Source organism: Melanostigma gelatinosum (genome assembly GCF_949748355.1).
Source record: "Melanostigma gelatinosum genome assembly, chromosome: 7".
NCBI lineage: Eukaryota > Metazoa > Chordata > Actinopteri > Perciformes > Zoarcidae > Melanostigma > Melanostigma gelatinosum.
The window spans coordinates 27,637,804-27,665,391 of NC_136640.1; the positions used below are offsets into that span (position 1 = coordinate 27,637,804).

At 41.8% G+C, this 27,588-nt stretch overlaps 3 protein-coding genes across 6 annotated transcripts in view; 2 read left to right on the forward strand and 1 right to left on the reverse strand.

Moving 5' to 3' along the window:
- The window catches only part of cuedc1b (CUE domain containing 1b), a 28,790-nt gene extending 12,302 nt beyond the window's left edge, over nt 1-16,488 (forward strand). Inside the window, exons 6-12 of one of the 3 annotated variants that reach the window (XM_079272022.1) lie at nt 416-481; nt 2,822-2,923; nt 3,033-3,126; nt 3,612-3,670; nt 8,931-9,000; nt 10,447-11,499; nt 12,873-16,488. In XM_079272022.1, the coding sequence (XP_079128148.1) occupies nt 416-481; nt 2,822-2,923; nt 3,033-3,126; nt 3,612-3,670; nt 8,931-9,000; nt 10,447 (392 nt within the window). In that variant the 3' untranslated portion in view covers nt 10,448-11,499; nt 12,873-16,488. Of the gene's footprint in view, nt 1-415; nt 482-2,821; nt 2,924-3,032; nt 3,127-3,611; nt 3,671-8,930; nt 9,001-10,446 lie in introns of all 3 variants that reach the window. The other 2 variants (XM_079272024.1, XM_079272023.1) reach the window with 2 other exon arrangements.
- A 3,045-nt stretch (nt 16,489-19,533) lies between these two features.
- The window catches only part of ulk2 (unc-51 like autophagy activating kinase 2), a 57,929-nt gene continuing 49,874 nt past the window's right edge, over nt 19,534-27,588 (forward strand). For both annotated transcript variants that reach the window (XM_079272014.1, XM_079272015.1), the window contains exon 1: nt 19,534-20,040. In XM_079272014.1, coding sequence (XP_079128140.1) covers nt 19,951-20,040 — 90 coding nt within the window. In that variant the 5' untranslated portion in view covers nt 19,534-19,950. The remainder of the gene's footprint in view (nt 20,041-27,588) is intronic.
- LOC306779919 (uncharacterized protein) overlaps nt 22,214-27,588 on the reverse strand; it is an 8,354-nt gene continuing 2,979 nt past the window's right edge. The window contains exons 6-11 of the mRNA XM_079272020.1: nt 27,441-27,534; nt 26,736-26,853; nt 26,259-26,482; nt 25,942-26,113; nt 25,703-25,830; nt 22,214-25,548 (exon numbers count right to left, since the gene is read on the reverse strand). Of these exons, the coding sequence (XP_079128146.1) occupies nt 25,231-25,548; nt 25,703-25,830; nt 25,942-26,113; nt 26,259-26,482; nt 26,736-26,853; nt 27,441-27,534 (1,054 nt within the window). The 3' untranslated portion in view covers nt 22,214-25,230. The remainder of the gene's footprint in view (nt 25,549-25,702; nt 25,831-25,941; nt 26,114-26,258; nt 26,483-26,735; nt 26,854-27,440; nt 27,535-27,588) is intronic.

Here is a 27,588-nt window from a genome sequence, read left to right on the forward strand (position 1 = left end):
GCTTTTCTTTACTTGGACAAAATTAATTCCATATGTGTCCATTTGTCGTAGTCTCACATCCCTCAGCTTATGATCAAGGCCCTCGCGTCCATTGTGTTAGTAGGTATATTATTAAGAGGTCCAGTTGGGCCTGAACCATGCTCAAGGGTTTTTAGTTTTTAGTTTTTTTTACATTCTGAGACAACAATAAGACTTTGACTTTAATCTCAAAGTCCACTCGAGAGAAATGTTACTACCATACTCCCTTTTTAGCGCTTCTCAGATTCCGACTTTGCTGAGACAAGCTAGTTAAGACAAGGTTGACACTAGTCGACATGAATTGACATGGAGGTTTAGAAGTCTGGCCATTATACCAGAACTCATCACATCTTGATTCCTCACATCAGTGGTCGTAACATCTGCTCTCTGTTTTTAGATCGCTTGAAGTATGAATCAAAGAAATCAAAGTCCACTCATTCATCTAGTATGGAGAATTCCACAGGTAGATATCACTCATCAAGCTTCCTCTGCCAAACTATTTGCAACTGTCTTTGCACACTGAATTTGACTGAATACTGGTCTGTGTGCATTCACTGTGATATTTGCTGGTTGTGTCAATGTTGTGTGCCCCAGACATCCTACTATAAATACTGTTTGTGTGCCAGTACATACAGGGCCTCGGGAGAGTATTCACAGCGCTTCACTTTTTCCACATTTTGTTATGTTACAGCCTTATTCCAAAATGGATTCGTTTTTTCCTCATAATTCTACACACAATACCCCATAATGACGAAGTGAAAAAATTTTGTTTAAAATGTTTGCATAGCTATTAAAAATAAAGATGGAAAATATAATGCGTACTCTCAGCCTTTGCTCAATACTTTGTTGAAGCACCTTTGGCAGCAATTGGAGTCTTTGAGTATGATGCTACAAGCTTGGCACAACTATTTTTGGGCAGTTCCTCCATTCTTCTTTGCAGGACCTCTCAAGCTCCATCAGGTTGGATAGGTAGTGTCTGTGCACAGCCATTTTCAGATCTCTTCAGAGATGTTCAAGTGTGGGCTCTGGCTGGCCCACTCAAGGACATTCACAGAGTTGTCCCGAAGCCACTCCTTTGTTTTCTTGGCTGTTTGCTTCGGGTCGTTGTCCTGTTGGAAGATGAACCGTCGCCCCAGTCTGAGGTCCAGAGTGCTGTGGAGCAGGTTTTCATCAAGGATGTCTCCATACATTGCTGCATTCATCTTTCCCTCGATCCTGACTAGTCTACCAGTTCCTGCCGCTGAAGAACACCCCCACAGCATGATGCTGCCACCGCCATGCTTCACTGTAGGGATGGTATTGGCCCGGTAGGGGTGTAACGATACGCGTATTCGTATTGAACCGTTCGGTACGAGGCTCACGGTTCGGTACGCATGACGAACCGAATAAGTTTGAATAAAAAAACTAGGTAGTCCCATTGAGATTACAAATCTCTTTTGCAAGATGTAAGTAACAATACAAGATGTAAGCAAGATGTAAGTAACAATACAAGATGTAAGCAAGATGTAAGTAACAATACAAGATGTAAGTAACAATACAAGATGTAAGTAACAATACAAGATGTAAGTAACAATACAAGATGTAAGTAACAATACAAGATGTAAGTAACAACACTACATAACATTAAGGAGCAGTTTTTGTTTTTTATGCTTATGTGTTGCTAAGAAGACACCCCAGAAGATGGGTCACTCAGGTATAGTTCCATCATTGTTCAAAGTCAAAGAATAACTTCATGATGTTAGTTGTAATGAATACATATATTTTAAAATCAAGTACATTTCTCTACATTCATAGTACATTCATAGTTTTCTACTGTACCGAACCGTGGCTGTATCTTACCGAACCGTGAATTTTGTGAACCGTTACACCCCTATGGCCCGGTGATGAGCGGTGCCTGGCCAAAGAGTTCAATCTTTGTTTCATCAGACCAGAGAATTTAGTTTCTCATGGTCTGAGAGTCCTTCAGGTGCTTTTTGACAGACTCCAGGCGGGCTGTCATGTGCCTTTTACTGAAGAGTGGTTTCCGTCTGGCCACTCTACCATACAGGCCTGATTGGTGGAGTGCTGCAGAGATGGTTGTCCTTCTGGAAGGTTCTCCTCTCTTCACAGACCAACGCTGGAGCTCTGTCAGAGTGACCATTGGTTTCTTGGTCACCTCCCTGACTCAGGCCCTTCTCCCCCGATCGCTCAGTTTGTCCGGGCGGCCAACTCTAGGAAGAGTCCTGGTAGTCCATTTACAAATGATGGAGGCCACTGTGCTCATTGGGACCTTCAATGCTGCAGACATTCTTCTGTACCCTTCCCCAGATCTGTGCCTCGATACAATCCTGTCTTGGAGGTCTACAGACAGTTCATTGGACTTCATGGCTTGGTTTGTGCTCTGACATGCACTGTCGACTGTTTGACATTATATAGACGTGTGCCTTTCCAAATCATTTACAATTAACTGAATATAAATGGACTCCAATCAAGTTGTCGAAACATCTCAAGGATGATCAGTGGAAACGGGATGCACCTGAGCTCAATTTTGAGTGTCATGTCAAAGGCTGTGAATACTTATGTACATGTACATGTACATGTACATGTACATGTACATGTGATTTCTTTTAGTTTTTATTTTTAATCGATTTGCAAAAATTTCAAAACCTTTTTCACGTTGTCATTATGGGGTGCTGTGTGTACAATTTTGAGGAAAACACTAAATTTAATCTATTTTAGAATAAGGCTGTAACATAACAAAATGTGGACAAAGTGAAGCGTTGTGAATACTTTCCGGATGCTCTGTAAGTGTACAGTGGGGTAGTGTTGCTGTGTCTGTGTGCAGGAGAACGGTACCCTGCAGCTTCAATGGAGGCCGTCTCAGATGACGCCCTGTTCAGAGACAAGCTCAAACACATGGGCAAATGTAAGTCTCCTGATTTACTAGACTACTGATATTTCACAAATTGCAATTACAATGGCATTACCCTTTTTACGGTCATTGTCCATGGCCTGGAATATTTTCTCTCCTTCAGCAACAAGAAAGAAGCTGTTTGAAATTGCCAGAACATTCTCAGAAAAGACAAAGCGGAGAAAGTCGAAAAGGAAGATGCTCCTGAAGCACCATTCGTATCCTTTGCTTTACCTTGGTCACATTATCTGGCTATTTATATTTTGATCTCCGATAGTAAAGCAGCCAATGTTTATTTACCCCGAACATATGCACCATCGAAGTGGGCGTACTTTACGTCAGCAAATAAAATCATTTTGCTTCAATAACACCAAGTGATTCAGCAGTGACTCAACTCGACACACTCTTGTCCTCCATGAGTGCAACAAGCAGACGTGAACTGCAGATGTTTTGTCTTAGTGCTGTTTCTTTAATGCTGACGGAACAAGTGAAATCTATATGGAAGAATGCTAAGTCATTGCCATTAGCCTCTTAGTCTTACATCATCTACATAAAGCATCGTCATACTCCATCAACACCATAATTAAGCGTTCTGCTTCACACATACATCAGCCAACCTCCCGAACTGATTTCTGTGAGTCCATGAATTGTGTGACTGATACATGACCAGGGTTTTGGTGTTCTTAACTAATATCCTTTCCAGATTGGGCACAACCAACTCTACGGCCAATCTCCTCGACGATGTAGAGGGAAACCCCTGTGGTAAGAAATGCATGTTGCCCACCCGATGTTAAACATTTTATTGTTGCCACAGTGTTCCAGTGCTTCCTAACTAATCTAGAGTCAGGGTGCAGATGGTCCATCAGACGTCGGGTCACTGTCCACACAAAGAGCAACCTGAGAGCCTTTCACTACTTTTCCATCCATCCATTCTTATTGGGAGGAGACCGAGCTGACCACTGAGCTGTGGTACAATTTGAATTCACAAGATGAAAACTATGACTTCTAGAGAAAATTTGCCGCCACTTTTTTTTATTTTTATATCTGGATGTCCAATCAGCTTTGAAGGTAAATGAAGTTGACTGGAGCAATACATTCCTTAGTGTGTGCTATATTGACCCAGAAAGAGGAGTTCACTGCTGCAAACTCTGTTGTGCTACCGTGACGCTCACAAATGCTTCACGATTTATTGTTAATCATCGAGTTTACAATGTGTGTAATAGTCACGTGATGACGGCAAATTAACTCAAACACACGTCGCACTAAAACTTATTTTGCTGCTTGAGACAAAAGGAAAACTCACTGGCAGGGTTACCGTGTGTGTGTGTGTAGCAGCAATGTTGAAGCCGTGAGCGTAACGATCTGAATAAATGCTCTAACTCCTCAAGACCCACGCCATGTTCCTGCAAGGTGGACCAGCTATTCTCATTGTAGTAGCAAGCCGCTGCTCCATTGTAGCCGTAAAATACCGGATCTCCTGGATCCCTTCTAGACGCTGTGGTGGAAAAGAAATCTCTTTAACCTCTCTGTGAGAAATAATCATGATGGAACTTCTTAAAGTACTAAAAACATATTTAATGAACAGACACTTCAATCATAATTCAGCTGAATGGATAGAGCTCTTTCCCCACGGATGGTTCGGAGATCTAACAACAATAAAAAGACAAAGCAGAGTATATATGCACGTTATCTCGTTTCCTCTCCCTTCACCCTCCCCCTCACAGATGTTGTCGGCCGCTTCACCCACCAAGGCCAGCTTCCCAGCCTTTTCGTGGGAACAGGGTTAGGCTGGTATATGCAGGTTTAAGTGAGACAAGTTATAACTAAAAGAACCATATGATAAATTTCCACCACAGACGCCTTTTGTCATTCACAGATGAGCCCCTTATCTAGAATGATTCATTCATTCCAAATGGAGCTATTCAAGCCATCAGTTGAAGAATCCTGTACTTTTTACGCATCACAATATATAAATGTATATAGTTTTTTCCGATTAAATTCAACACTAACTGTGACGTAGTTGGAACTACAGGCTGCTAGTTCAGTCTGGGCCTCAGGGTGTGTTCTAAATGTTGCTCAAAAATAGAACTTCCTTGTTTTCTTTGATTGTATTGCAAAATAGCTACATTTCTGCAGTGAGAACATAACCAGTAACATGTTAAGAAAAACTCACTTTTTCAGTCCGTGCACATAAATATGTCTCTGCTGTGACTTCAAACCCACAACCTGAAAGGTTTTAGAAAATTAGATTTGGTAAGCCATTTATGTTTTCCTCCCCTTCAAGATCGGCATTTTGGTTGTTTTTTGCTACAAGAAGTGACTGGAGAGGATGGAACGTAGTACAGCTATATTTTAAAGCGACCAGAAGGATTACAATTAACATTGACGTGAAAACACAAAATGAAAAGTTAGATGTGAAAATAAAAATATCCCCATGGTCGAAATTATGAGATAGCATGTGCCGACATTAAAACTATCACAACAGGTGGACAGGCGATGCAACAGTGATCGTGCCTTTCTCAACATGCGTACTTGTGAAACGTCATCAGTCTCAGCCCAAGTACTGTTCCAATTCAAAGTTCACATCGAGCCAAGCACGGTCCTAATGCCCGGATGTGGCTCCGCCCATTTTACTGGGGATGCATCGGAGATGACATGTCTGTACTTGGGACAGCCAAATATCCCAGAATGCATTTTGCAACAGGAAACAATGGCGGAGGAAAAATCACACAACTGGAAGTTGAAACTTTCGAAATACTACTGTTGTCACAGAAAGTAATTTTAGGATGTTTTGAGGCGAGACGTTAGTTGTTTAGTCTGTTTGTCAAGATTCAGCCGATTTAAAAAAAAAATAATAATAATAATAATAATAATAATAATAAAAAAATGTCTGTCTGTCTGTCTGTCTGTCTGTCTGTCTGTCTGTCTGTCTGTCTGTCTGTCTGTCTGTCTGTCTGTCTGTCTGTCTGTCTGTCTGTCTGTCTGTCTGTCTGTCTGTCTGTCTGTCTGTCTGTCTGTCTGTCTGTCTGTCTGTCTGTCTGTCTGTCTGTCTGTCTGTCTGTCTGTCTGTCTGTCTGTCTGTCTGTCTGTCTGTCTGTCTGTCTGTCTGTCTGTCTGTCTGTCTGTCTGTCTGTCTGTCTGTCTGTCTGTCTGTCTGTCTGTCTGTCTGTCTGTCTGTCTGTCTGTCTGTCTGTCTGTCTGTCTGTCTGTCTGTCTGTCTGTCTGTCTGTCTGTCTGTCTGTCTGTCTGTCTGTCTGTCTGTCTGTCTGTCTGTCTGTCTGTCTGTCTGTCTGTCTGTCTGTCTGTCTGTCTGTCTGTCTGTCTGTCTGTCTGTCTGTCTGTCTGTCTGTCTGTCTGTCTGTCTGTCTGTCTGTCTGTCTGTCTGTCTGTCTGTCTGTCTGTCTGTCTGTCTGTCTGTCTGTCTGTCTGTCTGTCTGTCTGTCTGTCTGTCTGTCTGTCTGTCTGTCTGTCTGTCTGTCTGTCTGTCTGTCTGTCTGTCTGTCTGTCTGTCTGTCTGTCTGTCTGTCTGTCTGTCTGTCTGTCTGTCTGTCTGTCTGTCTGTCTGTCTGTCTGTCTGTCTGTCTGTCTGTCTGTCTGTCTGTCTGTCTGTCTGTCTGTCTGTCTGTCTGTCTGTCTGTCTGTCTGTCTGTCTGTCTGTCTGTCTGTCTGTCTGTCTGTCTGTCTGTCTGTCTGTCTGTCTGTCTGTCTGTCTGTCTGTCTGTCTGTCTGTCTGTCTGTCTGTCTGTCTGTCTGTCTGTCTGTCTGTCTGTCTGTCTGTCTGTCTGTCTGTCTGTCTGTCTGTCTGTCTGTCTGTCTGTCTGTCTGTCTGTCTGTCTGTCTGTCTGTCTGTCTGTCTGTCTGTCTGTCTGTCTGTCTGTCTGTCTGTCTGTCTGTCTGTCTGTCTGTCTGTCTGTCTGTCTGTCTGTCTGTCTGTCTGTCTGTCTGTCTGTCTGTCTGTCTGTCTGTCTGTCTGTCTGTCTGTCTGTCTGTCTGTCTGTCTGTCTGTCTGTCTGTCTGTCTGTCTGTCTGTCTGTCTGTCTGTCTGTCTGTCTGTCTGTCTGTCTGTCTGTCTGTCTGTCTGTCTGTCTGTCTGTCTGTCTGTCTGTCTGTCTGTCTGTCTGTCTGTCTGTCTGTCTGTCTGTCTGTCTGTCTGTCTGTCTGTCTGTCTGTCTGTCTGTCTGTCTGTCTGTCTGTCTGTCTGTCTGTCTGTCTGTCTGTCTGTCTGTCTGTCTGTCTGTCTGTCTGTCTGTCTGTCTGTCTGTCTGTCTGTCTGTCTGTCTGTCTGTCTGTCTGTCTGTCTGTCTGTCTGTCTGTCTGTCTGTCTGTCTGTCTGTCTGTCTGTCTGTCTGTCTGTCTGTCTGTCTGTCTGTCTGTCTGTCTGTCTGTCTGTCTGTCTGTCTGTCTGTCTGTCTGTCTGTCTGTCTGTCTGTCTGTCTGTCTGTCTGTCTGTCTGTCTGTCTGTCTGTCTGTCTGTCTGTCTGTCTGTCTGTCTGTCTGTCTGTCTGTCTGTCTGTCTGTCTGTCTGTCTGTCTGTCTGTCTGTCTGTCTGTCTGTCTGTCTGTCTGTCTGTCTGTCTGTCTGTCTGTCTGTCTGTCTGTCTGTCTGTCTGTCTGTCTGTCTGTCTGTCTGTCTGTCTGTCTGTCTGTCTGTCTGTCTGTCTGTCTGTCTGTCTGTCTGTCTGTCTGTCTGTCTGTCTGTCTGTCTGTCTGTCTGTCTGTCTGTCTGTCTGTCTGTCTGTCTGTCTGTCTGTCTGTCTGTCTGTCTGTCTGTCTGTCTGTCTGTCTGTCTGTCTGTCTGTCTGTCTGTCTGTCTGTCTGTCTGTCTGTCTGTCTGTCTGTCTGTCTGTCTGTCTGTCTGTCTGTCTGTCTGTCTGTCTGTCTGTCTGTCTGTCTGTCTGTCTGTCTGTCTGTCTGTCTGTCTGTCTGTCTGTCTGTCTGTCTGTCTGTCTGTCTGTCTGTCTGTCTGTCTGTCTGTCTGTCTGTCTGTCTGTCTGTCTGTCTGTCTGTCTGTCTGTCTGTCTGTCTGTCTGTCTGTCTGTCTGTCTGTCTGTCTGTCTGTCTGTCTGTCTGTCTGTCTGTCTGTCTGTCTGTCTGTCTGTCTGTCTGTCTGTCTGTCTGTCTGTCTGTCTGTCTGTCTGTCTGTCTGTCTGTCTGTCTGTCTGTCTGTCTGTCTGTCTGTCTGTCTGTCTGTCTGTCTGTCTGTCTGTCTGTCTGTCTGTCTGTCTGTCTGTCTGTCTGTCTGTCTGTCTGTCTGTCTGTCTGTCTGTCTGTCTGTCTGTCTGTCTGTCTGTCTGTCTGTCTGTCTGTCTGTCTGTCTGTCTGTCTGTCTGTCTGTCTGTCTGTCTGTCTGTCTGTCTGTCTGTCTGTCTGTCTGTCTGTCTGTCTGTCTGTCTGTCTGTCTGTCTGTCTCACCCCCGCCTTAAAGCATCCCCTGCTTCATGGTCTGTTTGACTCTAAATGGACCATAATGTACTAAATGAACATCATGCTGTATTGAAGAAGAAAACTAGAGATTGAGACCATAAACTCATGTTTACTGAGGAAATAAATCAAGAGAGAAGTAGTCATTTTCTCATAGACTTCTATTCAACCAGAGGAGTCGCCCCCTGGTGGACACTAGAGAGAATGCAGCTCTTTAGCATTGTCCAAAGCATTGATAGTGGTCACAAACTCCACAGGGAACCTCTGACCACACGCCTGATCACAGCTGGGTGTGCTGTAATGCACCTGTGTTCACATCAGCATTAATGTGAAAGCGTGTTTTTTTTCTCTTTTTTTTTTGATTAAAATTATTTTTACAGTCCTGATTGTAGCGTTTAGCTGGCCTCTTATGAGATTTGAGCTGATAAAAGTTGTGCCTGATGTAGGAGATACCTTGGTGTCATACCTAAAGAACGGCATTCCCACAGTGTCTAATGACAATGACCACAGAACACAATTAATAAAAGAAAATGAAGATGATCAAATGTGACTAAGTCAGGGCACATCTAGCTATGTTCATGTGTTTTTGTGTCTGTGTCCAGAGGAAGATGGTCGTCCCAGAAGAGCAAACACTCAGGAAGAAAACGAGCAACGCAACGAGCCAATATTGTGGTAAGGTACTCCTCAGTCATACTAGTGTATATGTACCAACAACACACTGCCCAACACTGTGGGGGAAACGTGTGCTTAACTCAGTCAAACATGTGTAAGCAATGGAGACAAAATGTCATGAACAAGAGTGTCATCTTTTGGGCCAGAGGTTAGTGGGGAGAATACATGAGAGGTGTTTGTTACATCTAAGAATAATGTTCATCATATATACTAAATGGTCAGCAGCTTCCCCTGAGATCTGTCAGTGGGCCACAGTCTGATTGATTAGTTTTAATGAACTCATTTTGTCTGAGTTCTAAAGCTACAGGGATTATTCCCATTAACGTAGTATTTTCTCTTTATTCTATGTAGTATAAAGTGTAATATATGCTGTGGACGTCGTAGTTTTACAGGCTGCCAGTTTATCACATTTCGGTTGAGTAAATGCAGTGGTAGCTATTTGAAATCGGTGGGTTTGTGCTGGATGTCCGGTATCGTGCTTGTGATGATTCTCGCTGACCAGTCAGTGGCCTGCAGTGTTTTAGCTCCACCTTCTTGTATCTGCTTCGCTCTCTTGGAACCTCCACCGAGGTGGTACCAGGTTGAGTAGAGCCGTATCATGCGGGGGAAATGCAGCATTAGAGGAATGTGTCACATCGGATTCGTTACCTTTCAAATGTGACTTGAATAAATCCTACATCCACTTGATGTGTGTGCAGCAAGTGTTTAATCTTCTAACTAGCCATGTGGATGACTGTCATGGAGGAAGAACGAGCCTTGAAAACAACAAAGATAATAGATATAATCTCTGCAGTAAAGAAATGCTGAGGCAATAATTTATCTATTATACAAGATCCTCAAAACAAACGATCGTTGTCCATAGTGGTACTATGCAACAGGACCCGAGAAAAGCTGGCCAAGTACGGCCATGCTGCCATTCCATAAGAGACAGAAAAGATCTTCTCATCCTTAGTGCATGCACAAATGGATCTAGCTACATTTTATCAAGAGATAAATGAATATTGTTGTCTTATTGTTGCCACTTTGATGGCATTGGTAATCCAGTAAGAGTCATCATGGCTGGCTGCATTTAGTCTGGTGTGTGGCATCTTGTAAGAGAATCTAAGATGTGGACAGATTGGAATGAGGTGAACGGTTGTTAAGTTGGGGAACAAAGGGCTGCGGCCATCTTGTCTGAAGGTTACACACACCTCAATTAAAATAATACAATTTTCATATCAATCAATCTGTCTGAATCTAATGTGTATATACTGACCACCGTCTTCTTCTGTTTCTGCTTTCCTCCTCTCAACTGAGCTCAAAACAGATGTCCTACGTGATCACTGTGCCTTCTGTAGTTCTGTAGTCCAGCATTTTCAAGAGCCTTAAGAAGGCGCAGACAACGTCTTCATAGTTTTATTTTGGGATGCAAATCCCGAAGCATACACACTCTGTCCTGCCTTTCAGATCCTCTGATGCTGCACCACATCAGGGTTGCCATGGCGAAGGCAGCATGACTCACGGGTGGTGGCCTTGCAGCTCTTCCTGTCTCCACCTGCTCAGCCCACCCTAATCCAAACCAGCCAATGTAAGGCTCAGCAATGAGACCCCTCCTCCCCAGGGAGAGGAACGGGACTGTTCCCAGCAGTGGCCTAACAGTCAATAAATGCATTCTCTCTGTATTCTAACACTTTCTTAATATATAATTGTAAATGTAAAGGGAACTGCATAAGTCCTTTCCAGTATTTGTTAACTACTTCCCTTAAGAGAGAGGAACACTAGAGTAGTGATGATCTTGCCATATGAACCTTTGTTACTTTTCCAGACTGTATTCTGATTGGTGCCCCTCAGGCTTGCCATTTCAGATTCTTTCGATACAATAAACCATGTAGAGCTTTTTTTACCATCTTTTCTTATCAGATTGTAATATTCTGCTGTTTTTGAAAGTAACTGAAATACTTATGTCTGAATATTGTGGTCATTAATATTGTGGCTGCCCAAATGTCGACACTTGGCCAATGTAACCAGCTGATCTAAAGGACTGTCAGTAGAAAGCATGTTTGGAGCAGTTCACCAGTTTTCTTTTCGTGGCAAGGTGGAAACGATGTCATTCAATCTGTTGTAGCACCCTTTAACAGCACAGTGGTCCGAATATCAATCCAGGATGACGGGACATGGGTGTCACCTGAATGATAACATCATTTATCTAACGTAATGCTACAGATGTGATGCGACATAACAGCATATTGTTGTCACCTTCAGACTCCGATTAAATAAATCCTTCAGTTGTTTTCCCACGCAGCAATAACATGACTTTGATGAGCATGAGTCTGAGCATTATACCTTCCTCCGTTTCTTAATATCGCGGTGGCTGCAATTTGTAATGGGAGCGAACCAGTGGTCTCCTAGAAAAACGGACACACTACTGTTAACAGTGGCAAGGTTCAAAGTGAATTGGGCACTCCAATTCCAGATGTCAATATCTACCTCCTCCTACCCATAAACCCTTGCATGTTTGAGGTAGGGCTGGGCGATATGGCCTAAAAAAAAAATCTCCGATTTTTTTACAAAAAATCCGATTCACGATTTTAAATCGATTTTTTCCCCCAAAAATTTTTGCAGATGACAGAAGCTGTTGAAAACAATTTTTTATTTTATTTTGTGATGATTTTTCCTCGTAGGTTGATAAAAATAAAGTGCAAACAAAACCTGAACATTGTAGAAAGGTGCCTGTAGTATAGAAAAAGTATTTGGTCACTCTTTTGTTTCCCTGAATCATTTAAATATAAAATTAAATTAAACATAACATTAAATGGCATTAAATAGTAGCCTTCCATTGTAAACAACTGTCTGTGCAAATGTAACTTTTTACAGTAAGCTTTAACTGAATACACTGATACAAACACAACATGAAATAAAATGTATGTGACCCTTTAACGTTCACATTTTCAAAAGTGCAACATCTGATCTAACATCAACATAACATATTTTGCACAGTAAATAAGTGCATGTAAACAAAATCAAGTGCATTCACAACATAACCAACAGTATTAAACAGTAAACATTAAACAGTAGTGCATGTTTTTCCTAAATCGCAGAGTCCAGTTGTCATTGATGTAATGCACCGTTAAACTTAGATAAGGCTGCATCACTCTGCTGGACCACAGGTCAGTTGTTGCGGAGTAGAACGACATCCCCTCCAGCTCCGCAGAGATCCTTTGGCGTGTACTATTGTACAGCCGAGGCAAGGCAACGTCAGAAAAGTGTTTACGGCTTGGTAGCACGTACCTGGGGTCCAAAGCTTTGAGAAGGTGAATAAACCCCGGCTTTTCCACGGTGTATATGGGCACCATATCTTTTGCGATATACATCGCGACTGCATCCGTGATGGCTTTCCACCGGGCACTCTTCTTCTCATGCGGAGTACAGCTGGTGAATGTCTCCAAAATGCTGGGTTGTTGTTGTGAGGTGGTCGCGGCGGCGGCGGCGGCGCTTGTGCTCCCGTCCTGCTGCCTCAGGGCGCAACATTTCTCCCACTCGGCGGCATGCCTCTGTTTGAGGTGCTGCATTAAATTTGTTGTGCTGCTTGATTTTGTGGCAACAGCTTTTAGACAGACCTTACATCGTGGTTCTGTTTGTTCTGTGTCAGATGACACGAACCCGAACCATTTCCAGACCACCGAAGACACATTCTTCCCTCTCTTAAAAACGAGAGGTTCACTGCTGGCCGCCATTGTTCTCGTTTGTAAACAATGCGCGCGCACTCTAGTACGGGAACCCCACGTGGGGGAGGGGTGGGGGCGATTTTCTCGATTTTCAATAAAACACATCGCCTTAAAGCACACATTCGAATTAATCGATTAAATCGATTTATCGCCCAGCCCTAGTTTGAGGTCATGTCCTGTTAGTTTGGATTATGTTATCAGTCCTGCCACATCCAGAGCAGAGAGACAGACGCACTCTGAATACCTCGCCTACAGGAGGGAAAACAATTAGCAACCCAGGGCTGGAGTGGCTGGAGCCAGCTACAGAGTTCAGCATCTGAAAGGGTTCATTTAGCACCCTATGTCTTCCAGGGGTGCAGTCTAAAACTCCAACGGTAACGGGACACGTTAGCAAGCTAATGTCGTTGGCTAAGGCACTTGCCAACATAATACAGCATAGCTTTGTAATTGATCCATATTCTGCTGTAAGACAAGTTGTATACTGTCATCGGGCTTTAGCTTAATATGCAGAAATATACCGGTAGTTCAAACTGATCCCACAGTTCTTCTCATTCTTCCTGCTGATGCCTCTTTCGGTTTGACAGCTTCTAAAAACTTAGTTCTGTATTTGATGTGTTGGTAGAGCATTGAACCGTACGCCAGCTTTTAGCCATTTATCTGTTTTCTAGCGATGGTGACGAGGAGGAGCCTTCACACAATACAAAGTCAATGGAGAGTGGTGAAATGTTTTCCCTTCCAGTGTGGGCGGGACTCTGGCTCAGACCTGCGTTGTTGGGCCTCACTGTAATGTTTATTTTTGGGGAATGGCATTGATCGCACCTCCCCCATTGAACCACACTTGAAGTCTGAATCCACTGCTCTGGACATGCTTGAAGTGAGCATGCCCATAGAGCTCCATTCACTGCTTCACTAAAACTCTGATAATATTCTGCCAGGTTCCCAGAACTCTTGCTTTAAACCTGGGAGATGTTTGCAAGATGTTATGGAAATGGCAAATATCACCTACTTTGTCATACCGCAGCTCATCCTTGTAGCAAATCATGTCTTTGTTGATGTCATCTCCTTGAGTGAAGGGAGATCCTGGATCCCACAGTTAATGAACAGTTAAACAATGGCATCATGGCTTCCACATGGAAGTGAAGACTGAAGTTGGACAAAATGCAAACACAAAAATGACCCTTTTCTACTGCGCCTCCATTTGTATGTGTAGATGTGAAACTAGCATGGGTTCAATAAGTAGTGAGATGTTGCCTGTGTGAACAGAAGGTGTCAGGAGAGGTTAGATCATCAACTCTTTTCTTTCTCCCTCTGTGCATAACATGTTTTTTTATCACTTCAGAAAATCTCCACAAATTAACTTTTCTGGATTGTTTTCTCAATTTTGTGTGTTATATATCACGTATCTATCCCCTTTGATTAAACTGCTTCAATGTGCTATTTGCTTATTAAGTGATGAACAAAGTTTGGATGACTGACTGATGTTAAAAAAGGAATTTGTTGAATGCATGTTTTCCACACATATTACAAGTCATACATGACATCACTTTTAAAGCCGCTCTGATAAAGCCTCTGTGCTCTACTGCCCAGCACCAAGCAGCACACACACACAGAGTGAGAGCCCAGCAGGTAAACAGAGGAGCAGCTAGCAGCTACAAAGTTTCGTCTCACAGTTGTGCTGCTACCAGGTGGCTGAAAAAAGAAATGACTGCAGCTTTAATAAATGGGCTGGAACCAAAACGTAGATGGGTTAAAGGGTCATCATGTTCAGGTGTTTCCTTAAAGAGTGCAGAACGTTTGTCTTCCCCCTTGGCACTGACAGTAATTACACAAACAGCTTAGACGTATGCTTGCAGGAGAGATGTGAGCTCGCCACATCAGCATTAGTTCTGATGAAGTGAGAAATACAGAGAGCTGCCCTGACTGTTAATCAGCAGTGCGTTCACTCGTTTGGAAGACGCTTGATTGGAACAAACCAGACGTTCATATGTGAAAGTCCTGCACTCCAGTTTTAAGGGACAGATCCCTAAATGTCCCCATCATCAGAAGGGGAAAACGTCACTCATGACCGTGTGCTGCGTCTCTTTTCTCAGTCAGAATATTTACTGATGACTTTAAAGTCCCATTTGAGCAGCTTGTTTGAATGTTGAACTTTAACAGAGAACTCAGTGTCAAAGTGGAATGAATTCATATTAAACAAATCTATAAATGATTTACCTTTATTGGCTTTTTGGGAAATTTCATTTGCATAATGAACCTTGAAAACGTACACAACGAAAACAGACACTCCACCTGTGTAGTAGGGTCAATTAAAATAACCGTTTTAAATTGATGTAATGGTTTAAATTGGAAGGCAAAAGACACAATGTCATACTCGGACAGAAGCCAGTCAACACGAGTCACAGGAAGCATGAACAGATGGTGGGCTTTTGTTTTTAGTCCATGACCTTTCACCCAGCCACATAAACAATCCAGATCCACAATATAGCCAAATACTCTCAGACATTAGTCCAGAATACTATGACTGGGAACTTGGATTGTTGTTTATTGAACTGTAGCGTAATGAGAGTTGTTTCAGGCAGCTTTTGTCTAGTTGTTGTTGTGAGTTGTCAGCAGGTTGATGATGGATTCTTCTTTTTGCAAACTTTAGTTGATGTCTTCTCCTCTCAGGGACCCCCCGCCCCAATGATTCTCCGTTTTGAATTTGATGCACCATACAAGCACCGTACAAGTGAAGTCCTTATTGTTGTGTGGAACTGATCAGATATACTGTAGATCACATGATGCCACGTACATTACAGCCACACCATATGTTGTAGCTTGAGCTTTCTTTTGTTTATTAACCTTTTATCAAGTATTCAGTGTCCATTTCATGTTCTTTGTATTTGACATACCTCTCTTTAATTTTAAAGTGTGTATGAAGACATGATTTTTACTTGACATACTGCATGCACATCTTTAAATGTAAAATAGGAAATGCTTCCTAAACTGTATTTTTCCAATTCAATTCAATGTTATTTTTCAATGTGGAATTAATCTAATATTTTTAAAATGTTACTTTAGTTTTTTCATGCACAGTTTCAATGCAAATAAAATGTTATATATGTATTATATAATTCAAAGTCAAAAGTATTAATTGATTATAATTGACCACTGTAAAAGATTTGTTCCCATTGACAAACTCAAGACTCGATATAAATGAGTCAGGCTAAGGAAAAGTGTACGCTGATGTTTGGGGGGGATTTTTTCTTCTCTTTCACACCCACGTTCTCAAGTGGTCATTAAAGCTGGTCAGAAAACAGAGTGTCTGTTGAGGAGAACTGAGCAGCTGGATCATCAAACACTGCTAACAGAACACTAACGTCATGAATGTGCATGAACTGCAGTGGAGCCGTTTAGCAACATGACCATTGTTTACAGTGACATGTCTTCAGAATGTAGGAAGCACACCCAGGGCTAGACACTCTCCAACCCTTTTATACGGAGCTCACCTCTTCATGTTGCTGCTCGTCTTTGAAATGCCCAACAGGAAGAAAACATTAGCCCTCGTTAGATCTGAAACTCTGACTTTCTGATGAAAGTGAACATTAGACATGTTTGCTTCTCCAACTATTTGTAGTGATTGTTGTGTTTTCATTTTCATTTGTAAGTTTTCTTGTACGCAAGGAAATGTCTTAGTCCTTAATGTCATTTTGTTGTACCCTGTCTGATTGGTTTGTGAGTTTGTGAGTTATATTTGTAAATACAATAACATGATCGTTAAAGTTTTTTCTATAAAGTGAAACTTTTTGAACTTGATGACTCTGTCCTCAACCCGTACCAGTTTATCCTCACATAGGAACCTCAGAATCAGCTGTAAACCCTGATATATATTGAGATGGCTTTACTCCCATTGACCTCAACCAATTGACTTCAACAATGCCTACGTCTGAACCTTCTACCCGTCTCTAGACCCCATCTCGACCAGGCTACTTTAATAGCTTTTAGCCTTTGTCCTGATGATAGACACTGTAGATATTGCAATGCTCTCTGAAAATACTGTCAAAAGGAATGGTGCAAGCAACCATTGTTTTTAACATTTTAACATTAACTTCCTCCTGGCTGATTGAATGTACTGTCCAAATAATTACAAAAAGCTGACATGGCATCCCCATCAAACTTAGTTTTGTATAAAGTAGAATAACATTCATGACACAACTTTGAGATATTGTTCTTATGATCAGTAACCAGTCACATATTGTGCTATGATTTGGGAGAAGTTTAGACTTTTAGTTGCATCATTCAACAGAGATAATCATCCTGAAAGTGCTTTTCTTTCGGCGAAACTGAAACTTTTCAATTTGAGCTGTGTGCCATCTTCATTTACTCTTAACCAGTAACATATATAAAGATATATACACATCTGAACAAATCTCATAAGTGTTCCCTTTATTATAACACAAACATTATTCAAATATACCTTTGTGGTTGCAGAGATATACTCTTTAGTATGGGGATGCAATTTTCGAGCAGAGGCCTAAAAATAGGGCTAGGGTTTAACAGGTCAAAAACTGTTTGCTCCCTTCTGTTCAGCAACACCTGTATCCAATGACCCCACTGATTTTATTACCTGTGCCCTGATTCACACCGGCACTACGCCCCCAAGTGGTGGGAGGTTGTACAACAACAAAACAACAAAATGGCTCTTATGATGATTTTCTTCAACAACTGCAGTAAGAAAACGTGACATAAAATGTTGACTCTGATTTGATTGTGTCTGTTAATATGGTAAATATAAGATAGCCTGTTGACTAAAAGCCACTGGTACAGTTCACTCGTACTCAGTGGCAACAGGACGCCGACACCAATATAATACAATACAATACTATTTAAGATTTTTGTCCGCATAAAATAAAAAAGTATCTTTCAGTATAAATAACTGCCGGTGGCTGTATCTGTACAGGTAAAGGACAGTATAGGGCTGTAACTACACTATCAGTGAACTGCCTCAAATTTGAAGAAGATTGGACAAAGTATGACCATTCTACAGTGTTTCTTCCATGAAGAGATCCAGGCGGAGTTCTAAAAGGACATTTGGAGACCCAAATAGACACATGGTAACCACATGATATTCTGACACACTAAAGGTGTTTCTCCCTTTATATTTTGATTTTATATTATTTTCCTTTTATTTTTAGCCTTTGCAAATTGCAAAAGCTATGTATATATGGTCGAAGACATGGTGTGTGAGTAGCGGACTTGCTGTGCTTAATGGCTGCGACCGAGCGCACGATCGAGTATGAGAATAGCTCAGTTACGCAAACGTTGGTTGACGGCTTATGGAAGAGTAGAATACGGTTTGTACTATAAGTACTAGCGTTTTCTGAAGTCAGTAGCTCCATGGTAACATCCGCTAGCACGTTGTCGGGTCTGTAATGTGTATTTTTCCGTCGAAATGCTGCAAGATACGACTTGCAGCGGTTATGGCGACTTTGGACAGTGTGTGTGTGGGCTCCTTTTGTGGAGAAACGATAAGAATTTTTGCGCAAACAAGCCGTAGGAACGGAAGGGGATCGAGGATGCCGGTGTTGAACAGGCAAAACCCTTGTTAAATAAATGAGATGATACAATGTGATGATCACAAAGACATTTATTATCATGTGTATGTAAACCTGCATACACAACTAGAAGCCCAACAGACGTTCCCACGAGCGTTGGATGTTTCGTCGCTACGTGTCACTTTATTTTTGAAGGCTTCAGTGCTTCGTTTGATAGCATTAGCTCACATTCCACACACTGAGCACTCGGCTCTGCCTCGTTGCCTCCGTTCACAAAGCCGTACTTAAGAAAGTCAGGGTTGTACTTGCACACACATTTAGACTTTTGGGGGGTATGGCACCACTGTCGTCTTCATTTTTTCTTTTTAATAACTTATCCATAACTTTCGCTACAGGCTAGCGGCTAGCTGAGTGTCTTCTTCTGCTTATTGCAGCTTGTTAAACAACTGACTGACGCATTACCGCCACCAGGTGGTGGGAAGCTATATTGTAACTGAGCGTCTCATGGATAACAGTAATATCTCTGGTGTCTTCAATTGATAACCTATGCAGTCCCGCGGCCCTCGCGGCCCACAGGTGCAAAACTGAAAGTTTTTCGCGGCCCTCTAGGTGGCGCTCGCGGCCCAATCATGGGCCGCGGCCCTATGGTTAAGAATTACTGGTTGAATGACCGTGAGACGACAGAGCTCCTCTGTCGTCATGTGACAGAGCAGTGATTAAAACCTGTACCGTTCATATGAGCACGTTAATATCCAGGAGCTTTACGTGGAAGTGAATGATATTGTAAAGGCGACCTCTACTTCCACTGCTAACATAAACGTTAGCTGTCCTGTAAGACTTGACGACGAAGGAAACAACGAAGCGTTTTTCTATGTCACACGGATTTACATCCATGTCCACTGGGGAAACATCAGGAGGAGAGAGATGTGTCCAGTAGACGTCTAGTGGAAGAAGACGGATCTCAAGGACTAACGCCGTCAGACAAACAGTCCAGTGTTGACATCTGTGCTGCAGCCTCAAGACCTTTCAACGCCAACATCGTCTGTGGACTGGCTCGCGGGTGTTGGCTAGCTTTATAGGTTGCTACGACTTGTAGAAGCAGATTCAATTATTCAGTGTCGCCAAACAGCGTGACGTTATTCCCGTATTATTGTTAGCATGTTAGCAGAGAGCAGCTACAGCAGCTATGACGCGAGGTGGTGCCACAGTGTTATGTCACTGTCAGGCTAACCGATAGCTCGGTGTCTGCAGCTGCTTTCAGCCTTCGCATGGTCATGTCCAGCGGGGTTGGCATCATGTAGACTGTCCCTCTGAACAGGTTCGGTGACCGGGCACACAGCGTGTTAGCGAGCCTCCTTGGAGAGGAATGCAAAGCTGGATTGCAGCTATCGAACTGGGTCAAAGACTGACTGGCGCTGATACCGTTTAGCTCCGGATTGCTGTTTGCCATGCTCACAGCTTCTGTTCTGCGTGATATTACAAACTTCGCGACCTATGTAGAGGGCATCTGAATGCGTTATGTCCTGACGGCATCTCTTATTTATGCAATAAGGCGCATCACAGCAGCCCGCCATGAAGTAAATCCGCGGTGCAAGAAGCAGCATCACCAGGATTGAGAGCATCATTTGCTCCAGGAGTATTTTCTGAAGAGCCCAACACATTTAGCAGATCCACCAGCGCCCGGGATCAAGCTGGACCAGCAGCCTCCCACAATGGAGGCAGTGGGAGACTTTGAGTACAGCAGAAAAGACCTGGTTGGACATGGAGCCTTTGCTGTGGTGTTCAAAGGGAGACATAGGAAGGTAAATAAACAGTGTGTAGTGTGGTCTTCGCCTCTTCTCTTGCAGGGTGGAAGGAGGTAAGTAGGCAGCGTCATTCTGAAAATATGGGTCAGTCAGTTGCAGCAGAATGCAGCATATGTGGGCTGTCACAGCTTCTCTAAACAGACATTTTGATCCAGTCTGGTGGTCCGATCAGTCATGCTGTGACCGCTGATTTCAGTGTCATTTCACCATCCTGATGTTAGTTGTGTAGGTGTATGGAGGCCGCCTGGTTCATTCATGAAATGGATGAGTCAGGCAGCAGTGAATGACTTGCTGACATACTGAGGCAGGAGGGAGGATGGGGTGCAGTGTTTTTCCTTTTGCCTTTCTAAATATACAAGCCTCCCTTATATAAGAGCTGCACTAGGTTCATTCACACTGAAGCACTGGATGCATGTCATTATTAACATATTGCTCGGAAATAGAAGTCCCTCCGTACACTCCATGCAGTTTGTTTATATGTGACAGAATGAAGGAGATGACGTCATGTTGCACCCACTGCTTCTGGTGTGAAACAGATGGTGCTGAATTCCTCAATGAAAGCCACATTAGAGCAGGCCGAGCGACCATTGATAACTTCAGCCTCACAGGCTGGAAACCGGCGCTGAATGTAGACCTGCAAACAATCACCTCATCTAGCTGCACATCTGTCCACTGCATCTGTTAAAAGTCCTGTCATCTGCCATTTAGTCTATTTATAGGATCATTTCCACCTCTAAGGAGCGGGACGGTTAGAGCCACCTGACTTCAACAAGCGTGATGGGTTGCTTCATGCTTAGGCAGTGTTGGATGCTACATAGGGTCTCCTGTTACACTGTAATGTCAAGCAATTATTCAAAGGATCACCAGAGATGAGGCAGGACCATAAACTGATCACAGAAGCAGTCGTGTTTTTGAATTTGTTAGGAAGTTTCCCAGTACACCGATTAACAAAAAATACCCAAAATGTAACAAATCTTATTAAGATGTAATTTTATGTCTAAATCCGAATTACATAAACATCCTTTGAAAACTGTGTGTTTCCCAGATTATTGCAACAGCTGGACCTCTCTCTGCACAAATATATAACAAGTTAGTCTTTAGCAACATAGCACATGGTCTGTTTCATTTCCCTCAGTATGAATGTGGGTGAAATGTATTTAGTATAAATAATCTAGGATGTAAAAGGATTAACAGAAGAGCTGCATCGAACGATTGTCTTCATTGCTGATTAATTCTCCGAGTATTTTCTTGATTCATTGATGAATCATTGAGCGTTACTAAATGTAGTACGAGACAAAGGTTGGTGCTTTCTTTCCAGGGAAGAGAAGCTTTTAAAAATATTATGGAGCTGTAAATATCCCCAAATATATTAATAGAAGCTCCCAATGGTATATAAACGTCTCTTTCTGAATGCTAATCAGGTTTACTACACTGGATAAACTTGAAGAAACTGTATGTCATGTTTGATATAATGTCAGGCTGAAGACTATAATGAGATTACAGGAAGATGAATCAGATATAAACATATCAACTGATTTATGGACGATTACTTTGGGAGACATTCACACCTGTTCTGTTAATGCCACACCAGATGCATTACCTTACTCAAAGGTTAAACTCTTGTGGATTTTTAAGTCTTCTCTGTGTTAAAAATGCCGGTCAGCTGAAGCTACATGCACTCTATTTTAACATTTCAGAGGGTCATATTGGCTAGAGTCAATCTCTTTAATTGCCTAAACGAGATATTCAGTATGTTGCTACTCCTTTGTTGTCCTAGTCCTCTGCTCTATCTCAACCCGTTGGGCCAACTTCTGGTTGCAGTGTTGCAGACACTAAGCTCTCCGTTGCTCACACCTCTCCAATGGGCTCTGATTCATCCATGACCTCATGCGTTATTTTGGAACATGACATGGTGCTTCTGTCTTTGCAGCGTGACTCTGAGCAGAGGACAACTGCTTACTCTGCACTGCTTATCTTTCCATGCTGCGGTGCACTACCTAGCCATTAGTTACGTCCCCCCTCCCTTAGTTGGGTGTTTGCGTGTGCAGCACATGTCCTGAGAGCCTTTAAATACCTGCTCCAGGAGCTCCTGCACAGTAAATTTGTCGGAGTAAATTTTACTCAAATTGAATAAAATTTTACTCAATAAAATACAACATTTGGTCCCAGTCTATATAGAGTAAAATCTACTCTTGCCTCAGAGTTAATGATTCAGAGTATTTTTTACTCTATTCAGTGTTTGTATTTAACTCTAGATGATGATAATTTACTCTATGTAGCATAAAATGAAAACAACTCTACTGCCATTTTACTCAACTTAGAACTATTCCACTCCACATAGAACTACATTCCACTCCACATAGAACTACATTCCACTCCATATAGAACTACATTCCACTCCACATAGAACTACATTCCACTCCATATAGAACTACATTCCACTCCATATAGAACTATATTCCACTCCATATAGAACTACATTCCACTCCATATAGAACTATATTCCACTCCATATAGAACTATATTCCACTCCATATAGAACTAAATTACACTCCATAGAGAACTAAATTATGATTAAAACCTGAGAGAACTTACTCTGGAAGGTTATCATTAAACCCAACAAGTTAAATAAATCAGATATCAGTATTTACCAAAGCACAATTTATTATTTTGTATTACAAATGTGCAATGTATCCATACATATTTTACAGAATACATTTTGGACCTTTGGAACACTTTGGCCTTTTCACTATGACATCATAGGAAACAGTATGGCACAATAAACAAACTTGCATCATCACACCTGTATGACATTTGTACATCAAATGCTTTATAACAGAAAATCTCTTTCACATCAACTACATGAGGTCCGTCTTTTGTGCACACAACTTTATATGCATTAAAATGCTCATCAAGACACACTGTTTGCAGGGCAAATGTAACAAACAATAACCTCTCATCTTTCAGAACTACATGGTGGATTTTGTGAAAAACTGGCATCTCACAATGAACCTTCAGACAAACGACTAAACCCGTCCGATACATATTTCCATGGTGTTTGGCCCATCTAATATTTAAAACCTTGGTGTCAATTGGTACCTGAATAGTCTCAGCTATCTCATAGCCCCAGTCTAGCACATTTAAAGCTACCATATTACCTGGACCAATTATCACTTCATTGGGATCAAATGTCTGCCACCTGTATGCTATTTGATTTTGGTGTTTCTTGGCCAAAGTTTTAGTGATATTTTTGAAGCTTTTTAATTGTTTCTTAAAGAAATGATGCTTTGCTTCATAGCGCATGCACCAACTATGCAAAAGTGGTCCAATTTTAAGAATACACATAGGGTAATGCACCATAAAATGATGTTTTGGTAGCAGCCTTTTGTTTGGAAACAAATGCTTGAACAACCTGTGGTGTTCCACGATTAAGTGTTTCAAAAAAATAGTAATACCCTTTGATAACTTTGGTGAAAATACAATGTTTACAATTTGAAGCAAAAGCAGTAGCAAATACCAGTGTTGATCATTTGGACAAACCAAGTCTCCAAAGATAAGTGGTAGATTGCGAAGTAAACACCAGGATTGGATTGCATTCAACCCCAAGTCATTTGAGTCCTCCCTTAACTTAACTGTAGGAGGTTTGTTGTTTTGCTCCATATAGCCATAGTTAAAACTCCTAATTCTACAGTCTATTTCTTTTAATGTTGTGTACTTATCTTTCAAGTGCAGTAATAGAAGTTTCATTTCATATTGTGCCACTCCCTCCAAGATATCGTGCATAATATCGACAGAGAAGTTTTCACATGTATTGAAATATTGCAAGGAATTTAGAATGCAAGAACGTTTAACGCCCATCACATAGGGAAGAGTGGGATTTGTCTCCATCATTTGGCAATGTTCCGCATGAAGTGCGCGAGTTCGCAAAACTATCTTGGGTGAATCTTCATTAAACTCAGTCTGAAAGTCTTCTTTCTCAGCAAGACAGAAGCGGCAACAATATCTGGCACTGAATGATTCAACAAAACCAAACAAACTGTGAAGACCAAGGTTGTCACCTGTAACTTGGACAATAGTTCCATACACTGGCTGATCATACAAGGGGACCCGAATTCCATCCTTCTCAAGTATTTTAATATCCTGCATAAGTGGATCAAGTATTTTAGAAAAGCCATATGTTTTAACATCTTGGGCATGAAATAAAGCGACCAAATGAATATTAAGCAGATTTGAGTTGTACTTGGGAGAAAAATTCCGCAAGGTGAAATAGAGTGCACCTAATTTATGTATTCCCCGTTTTGAGCCTAAAGGATTTGCAGTTTCAAAATCATCATAAAAAAGCTGAATCAGAATGGCATGCTTCTGTTTTGAAAATAGATCATGACTCTTGAAAAGATCTCCATCGCACAAGTCATGAAGATTTTCTCCTGAACTTGAAGTCTGCATCATCTCTTTTATGTTAGGATGTTGATAAATAAATTGTAAAGTTTTCAAAATAGGGATGTAAACTAATTTATCAGTGACAACAACCTGATCATAAGTTCCAGTGGTGCGATTGCGTAGGGTATCAAATCTTGTACCAAGAACATATTCAACTAAGTCTACCCTTCCCCACTTCTCTGTAAAATACTGCCTTCTTTTACTCTCAGAATTTAATACACCATAGGGATTTTCCATTTTTTCGAAACACTGATCAATTTTGCTCTCAATGTCGCTTTTGATAGGCTCCTGTAAAGATAGACACTTCTTCACAGATTCTTTTGCTTGATTATGGATATCGTCAACAATCTCTTCCATCGAAATTACCAAAGAGTTAACAGTTGTTTCACTTACGCCTGCCACTTTAAGTTCGGCTACTGTTGCAGCGCAGCTGTCTACAAGACTCCTTTTGAGAAGGACTGAGTCAGAAGGTGAACTTCTTGCTGGCAAGTCATCAAAATTACTTGCTGCTAAATCTTCAGATGTAGATGGGCCTTCACCAGGATCAGAACAAGGTTCATGTGCTTTATTTAGATGCTTTCGAAACCCAGAAAAAGTGCCATAAACTAGTGAACAACCAGCCTGACCACATTTAAGACGAAGGGTCTTTCCTGAACAAAGTCCGTGGATCAACTTCAAGTGTTTTGTCAGGGAATTGGTGTTTGCCTGGGGGATTTTGCAAATAAAACAAAACATCTTCGTATCAACTCAATGCAGCATCCGAGCCCTCAACTCTGCAACCCTTGGATTCACCTTAGTGGTATCAACATCGATTTCAAAGATCGTGGTTTGCAAGAAGTTGTACACATTTACCAGATCCTGGTTGTACGAAGTACCAAAGACAAAATGAGCTTTGAAAAGCTCATCAAAACAGGCAAGTGTGTCTGGTGACTTACAAGGTATTGCATGCTTGTCAATCACAATGAAGTATTTGTGAATCAGACTCTTCTGGGTCCCCACAGCTAGCAGGTATGGTTGAAGGCTTTCCACGATGCCGTCCAGATGCCCCTGGATGCTCATCCCAGTCTGTGACAGAAAAAATAATGAATTAGTCAGCTATAAAATTAGTCAGTTTAAGGAAATGTCTTAATTGACCATAATCTTAAAAAGAGGATTGAAAGGTTTAGAAAAGGGGACAGAACAGTGACGATTTTCCAGTTTAATTGAACTGTAACCTCACCTTAATGAATTTCACAAGACGGTCACTGGCTTGTCTGGCTGAGAGTTTTCCTGGTCTCTTGCGGCCATGTGGTGATGGTGGTAGAAGGTGGACAAGAACCAAAATGGATGACATGTCACTGTCCCATCCTGGAAGTAAAAATTCATAAACAAGCATTTACTACAAGCGAACAGTCAATCCATTTTTCATTCAAAAACTATTCTCTCTTCCATAACTATGATCCTTAACTTTTAGCATACCATTTTCCACGTCTGTTGTGCATTCAGCATTTTGAACCAGGTCTTGAAGATCGGCTGTCTGTGTGAGGCCACGGCTTTGTTCGAGGACTTTCTGTTTGTAGATAGTAGGCCATCTCTCCAGGAACTTTGTAGTAGCAGCATCCCCAAACATCAGACCAAAGTCTTGGTCAATCTGCAGACAAGATAGAATTGGTCAAAACAGAACAGTAAACATTATGGTGTAGCACCATGGTCATGACAGATCTTACAACCCTACCCAGGCTATTGTAGAACAGAAATAATATTGTCATGACAGTGGCAGTAGAACGTTCACATACCAGTCCTGCCATGTCCAGGAATCTTGGAAACGCTGTGAATAGTTCAGAGGACTTCACTGGGTCATGAACCATGTCTTGGCGATAGGTAAAGGTCTGCTTCATCTTCTCCTTCACAGTTGCTTCATCAGCTGTATGCTTCATAAGCGCAATGGCCTCGCAGCACAGGCTTTCTGTGGTTAGCCCGTTTTCCACTCTGAATGAGTCTCTTTCTGCTTTTGGACCACCTGTAATAGTGGTGGCACTTTTATCAATTACTGGGTTAGTATATGATATTATGTCCTAAGATATAAGAAATAAGGCTTGGAAAACTCTGCAAGGATGGCCATGCAGGCACTTACGTCTCCAGAAGAAAAATAGGATATATATATATATATATATATATATATATATATATATATATATATATATATATATATATATATATACATTATATGATTATTCCCTCATCATGCATTATGAATTAGACTTCACACATACCAGTTAGTGTTTGTGACTGACTGCAGGTCTTCTTTTTTCCCTCCGATGCTTCCTTCTGAACAAATTTCAGTCTCCATGCCAGATACCCACTCCCATCTTCTGCATTGTAATAATGCTCCTAAAGTAAAAAGGGTTATTCAGTTTGATTGAACAAGTTGAAATAGTTTAATCTTTCCCCAAAAACTATCATATTTCCTAGTATTGTGATGAGGCCTTTCTTTCTAATGACAGTTATTTTGAAAAACAGAGGTTATTGTATTACACGGTTAGTGTTGTGTCTTGTTAATGGGCTAACCCTTGCGGTGCGAAAGTAAACTGAGCTTTAACACCGCCAGAGTTCAACTTACGGGGAAGGCAGAGATGGTGGCCATTAGGGCTGTCACCTTTTCCAAAAATAACACTCGAACAAATATGAAATGACACGCAATACGTTAGAGCGCCCTCTGTTGGGTGACAAAGTAAACTACGTTAAACAGTCAGCTGTGGATATAGACTGTACATTTTTTATTCAAATGAGTCATTAGAGTTTGAATGTTAATTACATTCAAACAAATGTTCAAAAAGTGACAGCCCTTGTTGCCATGCAGTAATGTTTACAGATCTTTATTTGAAATAAAAACACTACCCATCTGTAAAACAGCAGTTGAAATATTTACATTCCAAGCAAGTGAAAAGTAAATAAGTTAGACGTTTTAATGTACTTACATAGCCTAACTTGCTCCTAGGATCGGCCAGGTATGGGTACAAGGTAGTGATGCCCCTTGCGTAGTCCTCTTTAACGCGCCTTGAAGGACTTGTCCTACACACAAACACACAGACTTTACTATATGTGCTCCAATCAAAAGTATTGATG